We start from the raw sequence: 12,867 nt of genomic DNA on the forward strand, positions 1-12,867 counted from the left end.
TCCTGGCATCACAGAATCTGATGTTTCCTATTTTACTGGAAAATCGTTCCAATGGGATTGCTGCAGAAAAAATATCCAAAAAATATCACATGCCATGTACTCCCTGGCTCATAGAAAGGTGGTGAAATCTAACCAAGGCAGCTTTGAAGAAAGCTGTTGACAAGCACAGGGATGCATGAGCATGTGAAACTATCTTCAGTCTTTGTGAGCAGTAAGCAAAGCTGCCAAGTGGATTTAGTCCCCTCAGGCTTATGTCCAGAAGACAAATGAAGTTACCAGAAATTCAGCATGCTTTAGTCACAGGAAAACAGAAGGCTATTGACCTTGTGGCATTACATGGATTACCAGGGGTAACTACCACTGTCTTCACATTCTTTTAGAGCTCTGAAAATGTAAAAAAAAAAACACAAAACCCCCCTTCTCTCCACAGCAGTTTTCCTCCTTCTCCGCACACAGTTATCACCCTCTAAAAGGTTTCAGTTGCTATGTTATTTTGTATCCTTATTCTTGATTTGCACACTTGTTACACAGCAGAGTTTAATTTGGCAAGGTGATAAGAGGTAGTATTTTTTTAAAGTCTTTTCATCAGTTACTTGGTTCTTAACCTCTACATTTAATGCCTTAGCAAATACCTTCATTGCAACCTTTTTGGCTTCTTCTCAGAGTCTGTCCTGCATGTCAATGTCCATTTGAGTAATTTTCCTTCATAGGTCCCAACTTTGGGCAGGATCCTTTGTTCTTCAAATTAAAAAGGAGGGAATCTGAAGGAATAGCTGCTTTGTTAAAAGACGGGATTCAGCCTAAGTTCAGGTGGCCCTCCTTACATAAAACTCAATGCAGCTTGGTTACTATGGAAGTAATCCAGTTTAAATTCCTAGACACTTAAACACAGGTTTAAAAAAAGCAGCACAAAAGCCACCTAAACACAGCAGATATATAAAAATAAGATCACCATGACTAGAGTAAATGAATTAATACTTAACAGAAGGGGCCACTAAGAAAAAAAGGACAAAAATTATCACAGAAAGACTGTTTCCAGAAGCAACAGAAAGACTCTGGGATTTTAAATACCATGACTGTGAGGTTTTAAGAAATCTCTAGTCATGCTACTCAATGAGACTTAATAAGGAATTAAGACTTTGCCTAATTGCTAGCAACAACATTCAGTGCATATAGAGCATTTTGCATCTGCTACTAATTAGAAAGGAAAATCTGAAGAATGACTAGGGGAAAAATCATACCCTAGGCATTAGCACGCTAGCAAGGAGAGGCAGAATTGAATATGCTCACAAAAGACATGGAATTTGTCTGAGACTACGTCTAATAGAAGCACTTGATAATATTGCCAAGTCTGCTAAAAGGCAACAGACACAGAAGGTTGTTCAGAATTTAGAGAGAGCAGGAAAAACTGCAAGAAGATCCACTGAGCATAGAACAGTACATCACGTATTCTCTGACCTCCTGGAGAATATGCAACATGGCAGAGCCTATTATCTGAATTTTAAGAGTTTTTCATTAGTGATGAACAAAGTGAATTTTCAAGTTGTGGCAACAAACAAAAGTGGTGTGAAAGATCTCAGTTTCCTGTAACAACTTCACATGCAGAGTGATGAACAAAGCCAATGGACTATGGTAGGATAAGGAATATATGGTAGGGTCATATCTACAGGGTAGAGCTAGGAATGGGATCAGAGATGGGAAGCCTGAAAGTTAAATGACTCTGTTTTGCCAAGGGAAAAGGGGATATTGAAAGCAGCTGCTCTTGCTGTACCATCCATTTGGGCATGCTCCACTCTTACCTTGTCAAGGTAGCAGGTAGCAAGTGTACACTAGAGTAAAAATCCTCAGAAACAATTTGCCATCTTGAGATCAGGGTAGCTGGTAAAGATTTTAAGGGAGTAGAGAAGCCCATTGTTGCTACCTTCAGCTATGAGCTAGCAACACTAAGGATGCAAAGAAAGTGAATAGACAATCCTAGCAGGATAGCAGGGAGCTGATGAAGAGAGAAGCAGAGCTGGATACTTGACAATGAGAAAATAATTAAGTAGTATCTCACATTGAGCGTACATTTCAGAGCACAGGGCTCACCAGGGGAAGGGAAGGATCTCCCCTACAGTTCTGGGGATATGATTTCAGGCCCATAGGTACCTAGGTGTGTAGTAATACCAAAGAAATGTGTTAACTAGTCGGCTATATGCAGAAGTAGTTTACCACTGAAATGTTACACATGGCCCATATAGGTAGGAAAAACCAGAACTGAAATCTAGAAGCAAAACTTAGGTTGTTACATAGGATCTGAAAACCACCACCTCTACTGCAGCATACTCTGAAACAGCGAGAGCAGCAGAGGTTCAGAGCATAACTCAAAAAAATAGTGCAAGAGGAAACAATATTCTTTACAACCTGGTAATGTTTCTGAGATAAAGATTTTATAGGAAGAATGGGCACAAGCTATATCAAGTTGCTGATATTTCAAAGTTAAATTCAAATAAAGGGCAGATTTTGAAACAAAAGATATTTTTATTAGTTGCCTGCTAAGCCCCAGAGACTCCAGTAAGATACATTTTTCCTCACAAGGTTGCAAACGCACCTTTCATGCCCTTGGCAAAGCATTACTCAATCTTTCTAAGCTACCTTGCAGTAGTTCTAGTCAAGCTACCAGAAAACGTATTACTATGTTCAGGTGAGCATGACTGTGGATTTTTTTACACCCCCTCCCCCTTTAGCCTTCAGACATGTTTTTCCTCAGTCAGTTATACTCTTGCCCAATAAACAGATTCATCCTAGTCTTCTAATATGGTAAGGCCTCAGTGAAGCCTACAGCACGTGCATATGCATGCATTCAGCATTATGTAGCTTGCTCTTTTATATTTGCTCTCCTGTTTCCCTACTCAATTCTGAAGAAGCACCCTTTAAGACTATTGACCCTTTCCCAACCAGCAAGATATATCACACCATAGCTGTTTAGATTATAGCTTACTACACTTATAAAGTTACTTGACTGTTTTTAAAGCAAGAGAAAGAAGTCCATGCTTTACCTATTATTTTCACAGTAACTATGAACAGCCTCTTTTGCAGCTACTTCAAGCAAATACCTAAGTTAAAGGGGAGCTTTTCTCATTAAGATCATAGTGTGCTGCCTGCTTCCAGCAAAACAGGGGCTCCAAGAAGAGGGCTCATGCAAAGGCCCTACTCTAGTCCAGTCTATGAAGCAGACAGTTAGTGCTTTTGCGGCAGTCTCTACCCACCCCATGCCACCAGCAGCTTCCTAGGCCCCTCTCTGAGGGCAGGCGCCTCCTTCACCCATACCCTACCCCCGCAACAGGCGCCAGGACACACACGAGAAGCCCCCGACGCCCTCCCAAGACACGACGCGGCCCTACGGGCGCCCAAAGCCCGCCTTGAAGAGGCCGCTGCCCCCGCGCCTGCGCGGCACCGCCCACTCGCGAAGCTATTTCCGGTCCTCGCCAGGTGTTTCCGGGTTGCGTGCCGGGCTCCTTTGGAGGCGGAGGGCCGGGTGGCGGTCCCCGTCGTCCTCCCTTCCTCCATCCATCCTGGTGCCGCTTGTGCGGCTGCGGTGGGCTCTCCTGGGGGTGAGCGGGGCCGGGCAGGGTCGCGCTCATTGGCGGGGTGAGGCTGGGCCCTGCTGCCGGCCGGGGGGGGGGGGGGGCGGTGCAGCGGTGCCCGACAGGCCCCCGGGCGGTGGGAGAGGGGGAGGCCGCGGGGCCCGGGGCCGGCGCGGGGGGGGGGGGGGGGGCGGTCCGGCAGTAGGTCTCTTCCCCTAACAGTGTAGATTCACCAGTTCCGCCGAAAAAGTATCAGCCGACAACCCGCGATGGTTCTGGTGCCGTTCGCGGGTCGCTCCTCTTGGAGAGCATCACCGTGTTCTCAGGGTAAAATCGTTAAAGCTTTATCAGGCCGCCCTACGGCCACGGGATCTCTTTCTGGCGGCCTGTTTTTCTGTCCTCCTTAAGGAAATGTGAGTGTTAACTTTTTTCGGTACCTGTGGAATAGCGTTTCCTCTGCAAAGGTGAGTTTGACTTGTCGTGGTTTTACTGTCCCCGGAGAGGAAGCAGCACAGGCAGCGCAACACAAGGTGGTGTTCGCTTCCTTCCTTGTTTAGTGGGACGAACAGAAGTTACCCTGTTAAGCACTACTGTGGTTTAATTCATATTTATTCTAAAACTGGCCTCTTATTTTGCGTCAGCTAAGAGTAGTGTGTGCTACTGGTTGTTGGGCACTTAGTTGGCCTTAAGCTTCCGACAGCTCTGCTGTTTTCTGGCTAATGGCAGGCACGCTCAGACCGGGGAACAGTAGACTAGTACATCGCGAACTGGCCAAAGAGCCTCAGTTTTTCTGATAATTACCTGACTCTGTTAAGTAGAAACTCATGGAAAAATGAGTTTTACTTAAATGCGAGAGATGCTCACATACTTTTAACAGCCAAGCTGGTTTTCTAGATATTCATCGTAATAGTTGATATAGCTGTACTCAGAATCAGAGCCTATAAAGAATGACTGGCTGACTTATGTTTAAAGTTAGGTTGAAAAGAAAAAAATGTGACCTCATAGGTATTTTTTCCTGTGAATTGTAAGGATTTCAAATATCTCTAATGCTTTAACTTTTTTTTTTTTTGCAGATAATAAACTTATGGAAGTGTTGTTGTGGAGCTAGAATGGGAGTGAAAAGAGTTTTAATTGTTTAGTTCCAATTATGTATTTTGAATATAGAAGCATGGGGTTATTCTGGACCCTGTTTTTGAAATTTTAGGCATTCAGCTGGTCATAAGAAACAGGAGTTAACGTTTGTTTACTTAGTTGTTTGCTTTTATTTCAGTCAGAGTATTTCCTCTTTTCTAACAGTAACAACTAATTAAAAGGTTGAAGTTCAAAATGGCTTGTTCTTGTTTTGTTTTAGCTTTTTCCTACAAGTTACTTCAAATTAGTCTGTGAATTTTAAAAAATATTTTGACTGTAACCTATCACTTGGAATCTCTAGCTTTTCTTTTGATTGTCCAACAGTCCAGCTTGAACTAGGACTGCAAGAGTGCAATATGCTTATGCAATTAAAATATTCTTTATTTAGCACTACGAGTATAAAAGTTCATTTTCTATCTCTTCTGGTAATCTAAGAGTTTTACAACTATTCATATGGTGCTTATTTTTAACACTTTGACATTTTCACCAGGTTTAACTTTATTATATCATACAAGTTCCTCACTGCCATAATGAGGCTAGTAATTCTTGAAGATTATGATCAGGCTAGTGAATGGGCAGCAAAATACATCTGTAATCGTATTATCCAATTCAAGCCAAGTCAAGGAAGATATTTCACGCTTGGTCTACCAACAGGCAAGTTTTATTCAAAGCTTATGTAAATGACTAAACCTGGAACTAGTTTGTATCATTGCTAACAGACAGAGTATTTAAAAGAACACAAATATATTTTTGGTAATACTCCCAACATTTTTCTTTTTAAATATGGATTTAATTTGTGTAAAAAGTTGTGATAAAGTTTGAGAAGCTGAGAAATACAAAATGAGAAATAACGTTTCTTTTATGTTGAAAATCAAAAATTTGACTATGAAGACATTTGAATACACTGAAAATGTTGTACGGATACATAGAACAGTAGAAAAACTTTATTTAACAGGGAGTACACCTTTGGGATGCTACAAAAAGCTGATAGAATATCACAAGAATGGAGATCTCTCTTTCAAATATGTAAAGACTTTCAACATGGATGAATATGTAGGTAAGATGTGCTAATTTTTTGAGAACACGCTATATTGATGATTTTTTTCCATTATTAAAACTGTTAAATACTTTGCCAAAGCACAGGGTCAGTCTAGTGTGTTTGTACTCCTACGTTAGACTTCTGACCATGAGGTCATCTTAAGCATTTTTCTCTATTACTTTGTCCACAAAAATGCAAATAATAAACAGGTGGATCCTGTGCTAAATTCAGTGCTTCACAATACTTCTGTAAAAAGTGTGTTGTCATATAATACTGTGACTAGATTACCTTTGAAGACTTTACACTCTTTGTGATGTATGTGAAAGGAATGTAAACAAATTACTTTGTGCATGCCAACAGGAAATCTTTCTCATAAATATAATTTCAAATATTGCTTTATCTGACTGACTTAGGTTTGCCTTGCATGCCCTATGTTGGTTACACATAGACTAGAATTAAGGCTGTTTGGTTAAATCTTGAAATACTTTAATTTCACTCTAAATTATTTCAGGGCTCCCCAGAAATCATCCAGAGAGCTATCATTCCTACATGTGGAATAACTTCTTTAAACATATTGACATAGATCCAAATAATGCTCATATCCTTGATGGGAATGCTCCAGACTTACAGGCGGAATGTGATGCATTTGAAAAGAAAATTGAAGAAGCGGGGGGGATTGATCTGTTTGTTGGAGGTATGAGGACATGCTCTGTGCTTAGTTATGATTCAAACAAATACACTGACTCTCTAATCACTGTTTTCTTAACTTAGCTAAACCCATTTTTTTCAGTTATGGTGTAAGAAAGTTCTGTGACTAACAAAGAATCAGTATGAATGCCAAAACAGAATGGTTGGTGTCCAAGTTTCTAATAACTTAATTTCAAGTAAGTTTTGAATGCTTTTTTTATTGAAAATGGGGAGCCAAAAGGAAGGAATGAGTCCTGAAACTTTTTTATTAATTTACAATGTTTGAGGATATTTGTTGACTCGCAGGTCTGGAATGATTTACTTTTTTTAACTTTGAAAAGGCATTGGTCCAGATGGCCACATTGCATTCAATGAACCCGGATCAAGTTTGTCTTCAAGAACAAGATTAAAGACTTTAGCAATGGACACCATTTTGGCAAATGCCAAATACTTTGATGGAGACTTATCTAAAGTACCAACTATGGCGCTAACAGTTGGTGTGGGTACAGTGATGGATGCTAGAGAAGTAAGAACTCATTTAGTTCTAGTTGCATGTGTCTCTTTTCAAGACTAGTTGGTATTGATACTGGCATTGAAAGTAAAGAGACCTTTGTTTTGCAGGTGATGATTCTTATAACAGGTGCACATAAGGCTTTTGCATTGTACAAAGCAATTGAAGAAGGAGTCAATCATATGTGGACAGTTTCTGCTTTCCAGCAACACCCTCGTACTATCTTTGTGTGTGATGAAGATGCTACTTTAGAACTAAGAGTTAAAACTGTGAAGTACTTTAAAGGTGAGCACTGAATCAGAGGTTACATGTATTTAAAAAAAAACACAACAAAAAATTTAAATTATATTGATTTAAGTCTGGGCCTTCTAACACTTTACAGTAGCTAATGTATAATATTATATATTCAAAATACTAAACGTTAACTTATTTCTTGTGAATGGAAAAGTGCTAGGAGGCAGAATGTGTGTTCCTTACATTCCTGACAAATCTACTTTGGAAAAATATTTCCTTTGCTTCCAATTTGAAAAGGTAGTTTAGTAATCTTCAACTGTATGTAAAACAGCAGCAGTCTGGTGTTCCAGAATACTGGTCTTAAATATACTGGAAAGGTTCACTTAAAGAAAACTTGATACACTTATCCTGATGTATTTTCATGCTGCTTTTGCTATGTGCAGTAATGTGCTGTCTAGTAAACTTGAAATGTGTGATACAGACTTTGAAGCTACCTGAGGACATTTTTCATCCAGTGCAATTAGCATAACAATCTATACTGACATAGAATACATTTCAGCATTTTACTGTGCTTTTCATATTTGTAGTAGGTATATTGAGCCAAACTTAAAGTTGAGATTTTTGATAGTCATTCAAGACTTCCTAGATATGAATTCTGTTTCACTGAGACTGTAGAAGCTGAGAAAAGTCTTTTTCTCCTAACTATATTAGCACAGCAAGTGCAATTGTGTAAATCAGTCATCTTTCTCACTAGCATGGATACCTGTAGTAGTTGAGGCATCTGAGATCAAGATTGCGATTTATGAAATTATTTTTGCGAGCATTATATCACTGGTGTCCATGTATGTATTGGATTGCAATTCTGACATTAATGTGACTTTTTATCCTGATATCACTTGTGGCCAACTGGTTATTTTAGATTTTTTCAGTATGCTGTTCTCTGCTATGTATTGAGGGGGTGGGGTGTGTTAGTCTTTACCTGTATCACACTGCTAGATAGTACTTGTTGTTTTCAAAGGTAAACTTCTTTAACTGCTTGGGTAAATTTTAAACATTATCCTGTATTTCATATAAACAAAAGCTTGCTTGAGAAAGATACAAACCTAATGTAGAATTACTAGGTATGAATGAGACTGAACATTGTTTTAAAAATATCAAGGGCTACAGTATATGAGTGTGTGCTATTGTGTCACACTGTATTTAATTACCCTGTAATACAGAGCAATAGAGTTCTTAAAGAGATTGCTTATTTTAAACTTGCTTAATTTTACCAATTCTCAAATCAGTGAGATTTCCCCCCTTGAAGATAGAGGAGAAATCAATGTGGGTCAAATTTGGAATTATTTCTGAATCTTGATCTTCAGGTCAGACTTCTTAGGAAGCTAGGTAGTTCTTAATACTGCTAATTATGGTAGCTATTTACTGTGATTTTTCACCATTTAAAAAAATCTCAAGGTACTATATGAAACTTCAAATTTTTTCTGATGATCAAGTACCACACTGGCTGGTAACTAGAATAACTCTTATTCCCCTTCACTTTTTTCTAACTTCCTGAAAACTTATTAGAGGCTGAAATTATCAAGTGTACTTCTTATTGGAAAAGGGAAAGGTAACTTTCTTGCAGAATGAAGCAGAAGATGAATTTTGAATTTACTAACTAACCTGCAGATAAGTCAATTTGGGATAGTTTTTTCCATACTTGTGCATGCTCTTCTTAAAACTGTATGCGGAAGTCTGTTTATTCAAAGCATACTTGAATATACAGTGAGAGTTTCCTTTGAAATAATTATTTTGGCATCTATCAAGTAAGGACTCCGGTGCATACCTTTAAAAAAGATTTAAATATCCTTCATTATATATGCCAGAGGCAGTACTTTGTAAGCATTTTTCATGTGTCTAGGAAGTGGGTAATTATCTCCTCTTCATTTCCCTTTTTTAGAAGAGAAAAACACTGTTAGGAAGTGAAATGCTTTAAAGTTCAAAACATGGTTCTAGTTTGAGTAGTGTGTGCAGCTGTTACTCTTTCAGTACAAATGGCTTTTGTAGCAAATGTATACTTAATATTTTCTCACTGTTAAACTCCTGAAAAAATATTAGACTTGATCTTTCCCATGTACATCAACACAATAGTTATCCTTCATGAAATCTAAAACCATTTCCTTTTTGTCATGTTGCCTTCTAAGGTTTGGTGCTTTTGTACAAACATCTGAAGCCAAGTCGTTAACCTCTAGAGACAAAATGAGCTAGGTTCTTGAGTCAATTATAGGTGTGTTGGCTGTTTAGTATGGCTGAATGTGTCACTAAGTGGAGAAGGAAATAGTAACATCTGCATTTATATTAAATCACAATCACATGCTGCTTAGAAATAGATGCTGCGTAAAATGCCTTTTGTTGTGGTCACCTACAGTAATGACCTCAGATTGTATAGTTATTCAAGTTTCATATTGCTGCAGTGACACAGTTTGCCACCAATGCATCATGTAGCAAAGGTATTTGAATGTTCTTTGCCATAGATAATCACTAAAATGTATGCTACTGTCAGACTTCTTTCATGGTTTTTAAGACAATTTCTCTACTTTTAATGTTGCATATTACTTAAATCTGTAATTTTAGAAGTTAATCTTTAGTTTGGTGCTAAAATGGACTTCTACTTTGCAGTTTGTGAACACTGATCAGTTACTGTTACTAGTCCTTAAGGTGAAATGAGGTTAAAAACATACCAGTTACCAAATGTCATACCTACCTAGATGTAGGTAACACTTTTACTAAATTGTAACAAAGTAAAGAAACACTTTTTTTTTTATTGCTCTTCTCTTTGGCACTTTCCAAAATTAAAGTACTTGAATAGGAAAAAAATACTCCCCTAATCACAGCTACGGATGACTTGTATATGACAAAAAAAAAAGCCTAGCCAGAATAGAAGACAGTTGAACTACTGAAGTTCTTAATCTGCATGAACAGTCTGGATACTTCTAGTTTGGTTTTTCCTGTCTATAGGACTACAAGTACACTATTAATTACAAAGACAGTAATACCACAATGCTAGAACATTGCAAATCAAGCTGTAAAAGTATCAGTATGTGTACATGTGATTTTTATGACAAATTGTGCTATGAGGGAATTTTATGTTGCTGTTACGATTTTTAATACAAAGGAGAGATGGGTGGATCTCATATATTCAATTCATTTGGAAGTATTCCAGATCTACTTTTTTGATGGGTTTGTTATTAGAGAACTGTCTCATCCCTGCTCACTTTATACCGAAGATGTCATTAGTATGCAAGTGATACAGGAATATATATGATGTCTTTAACTTCTGATTTTAAACTACTTTAAATAGCTAGTGGTATTCTCTTCAGTGAACTATTTAAAATGTATACTTTGAAGCAAACTCCAAATAAAAATGTGGATAGAAGGACATGTTGAAAAAGTATAACTAATGTAAAGCTGGCATTGTTGCTTTCCCCTCAAGGTTTAATGCATGTGCACAATAAGCTTGTGGACCCACTGTACAGTATGAAAGAAAACTGAAAGAAGAATTGAAGAGGAACTCCATGTGGGTCAACAGCAACAGTTTTAGGTAGCAGATGAGTTCACTGCTATGCAATATGCTGAAAACTGTTTAAAATGGGGAATCCTAGGTACTGTATTTTTTAAAAGGTCCAATATCTGTACATTCACATTCCATTTCTTCGCTGTGTTGTGCATTTTGCTTTAACATTTGGAGCTCTGTTGTTGGCTGGTACATAACTAAATGGAACAGAACAAACCTGTGGGAGACTGCATGTTATGTAGGGGGGTGGGGGGGAAGCAGAGCACTTATTCTAGCACAGCAATGTAATGCATCTGCCTTGTGTTAGAGAATATGATATTTTATTTCCAGGAATTTGTAATTTGGGGCTTGATTAGTGTAACTACATTTTGCATTTGTGTCTCTAGGCAGAATGGTTTTGGCCTTTGTCAATACTATGGACTCGTAATAGTTGTACAATTTCTACTATGGAATGTTCTGTTTACATACATCTAATGTACACTGAGCTTTCGCACTTGGTTGCCTTAAATTTATCTTAAACAGTTTTGGGGCATCTCAAGTCCTGCTGTACAATTCAGGCAAAAATACAAAAACAGTGCCTAAAAATGCACCAAATTCTTGAAAGTTATAACTTACTCCACAGAAAAATATTAAACTTCTGCCATAGCACTTTTTCCTCTCATGTTTTTCAAATTACTTTAGGATTTTTATATTTTTGGTAATTGAGCTTTATATGTAAGGAAAAATCTAAATGTTCCTTTCTGGTGGTACCTGTTTAATTGTACCATTGATGTTACCATTAAATGCCTGAAAAGAGGTTAATTTACAGGAATATAATGTCTGCAAGTTTAAATGATCATGTATTAAAGTCAACTGTTAATCACTTTGCAATAGTTACCTCTCATTGTATCATTATAAACATTGAGCTGTTACAGGGAATGTTATTTCCTACTTTGAATATAAGTAAAACTTAAATATAAATCTATCATTTCAAAATTGTTTTGTTTCTGATATAAATTCTGACATGAATAAATACTTCAAGGTTTTATGGAGAGGTTAGGTGGAAGAAGGCACAAAATTCCTAAGGAAAAAGTTGAGTTTGACTTTTTTGGGGGGGGAGCAGGGGAAGCATGCCCTTGTATAAAATACTCACTGGGAGAAAGTGCAATAAAGCATAACTTCAATAATTTAACTTTTCACCTAGGTAATAGGCAGGTAGCCTTTATTACAAACCACATTACCTCCCCAGGGATGTGGTAGAGTCCCCACTGCTGGAGATTTTTCCAATATGTGATTAGACAGTGTGCTAGATAATCTCATCTAGGCTCACTTTTCCCATAAAGGGTTGGACCAGATGGTCTTTCAAGGTCCCTTCAACCCTGGACTGTTCTATGATTCTGTGAAATTACAAAAGGAGGGAAGAGTTGGTCTAGAGCAGTGTAGGAAGCCAGGCCTAGTGGTTCAGTTCTTAACAGTAGATTGAACAAGCACAGATTTAAAACAGGCCTTCAGGTTTAAGACTCAACTTTTTTACTTGCATTTTTGCAGCATAATGCAGTGTTGGGGGGAAAAGTTTAAAAGACTGTGCTTCAGGAGAATGCTGTTTCATGTAGCATATGACCCACAAAATGCATTGTTAGGCTTGCTGTTCTTAGTCTTTACAGCTAAGAAAGACTTTATAAAGTAAACACTTGTATTACATAAAGTGTGAGACTAAAAATAATCCTGAATTTAGGTTACTATTAAAGGAATTCAAGCACATTTATCTTGATGATCATGATCCATCCTCTGGCAAAACTGGGAGTTCTGTTGAGGAAACAATAGAATTTAGGTTCAAGCATGAGTGGAAATCCATAGTGCTTATATCCTTCTACTTCTAAAAGCTTTTTCTTCCTTGCAACTCCTCATTTTTATTCTTTATTACAGAGCACCTTTCAGTCATCTGCCTCTCTTGGCAACCTTACCAACTAAAGCCCTTTTTTGTGTTCTGTCAAGACATGGGAGACCACAGAATTAGTTTCTCTTCTCCCTTCATAACTACTAGAACTTCTGTGAAACACAGGCCATTTCATAGTCTTCAGTTGTTCTCCACTATGTTTCTGTTGTTAAACTTTTTTCTAACTTTTAAGGGGAGGGGGCCAGGAATCTTGCTTTAGTTCCTTTGCTC

General features: G+C 38.0%; 1 protein-coding gene across 1 annotated transcript; it reads left to right on the plus strand.

Moving 5' to 3' along the window:
- Nucleotides 1-3,457: 3,457 nt before the first annotated feature.
- Nucleotides 3,458-11,685, plus strand: GNPDA2 (glucosamine-6-phosphate deaminase 2). The gene is made up of 7 exons (XM_069790850.1): nt 3,458-3,593; nt 5,188-5,355; nt 5,657-5,754; nt 6,248-6,430; nt 6,765-6,949; nt 7,045-7,219; nt 10,641-11,685. The coding sequence occupies exons 2-7, from the start codon at nt 5,228-5,230 to the stop codon at nt 10,697-10,699; spliced, it is 828 nt and encodes a 275-aa protein (XP_069646951.1). The 5' UTR covers nt 3,458-3,593; nt 5,188-5,227; the 3' UTR covers nt 10,700-11,685.
- The last annotated feature ends 1,182 nt before the right edge of the window (nt 11,686-12,867 follow it).

The sequence above is a fragment of the Haliaeetus albicilla genome, chromosome 1, assembly GCF_947461875.1.
Source record: "Haliaeetus albicilla chromosome 1, bHalAlb1.1, whole genome shotgun sequence".
Taxonomy (NCBI): Eukaryota; Metazoa; Chordata; class Aves; order Accipitriformes; family Accipitridae; genus Haliaeetus; species Haliaeetus albicilla.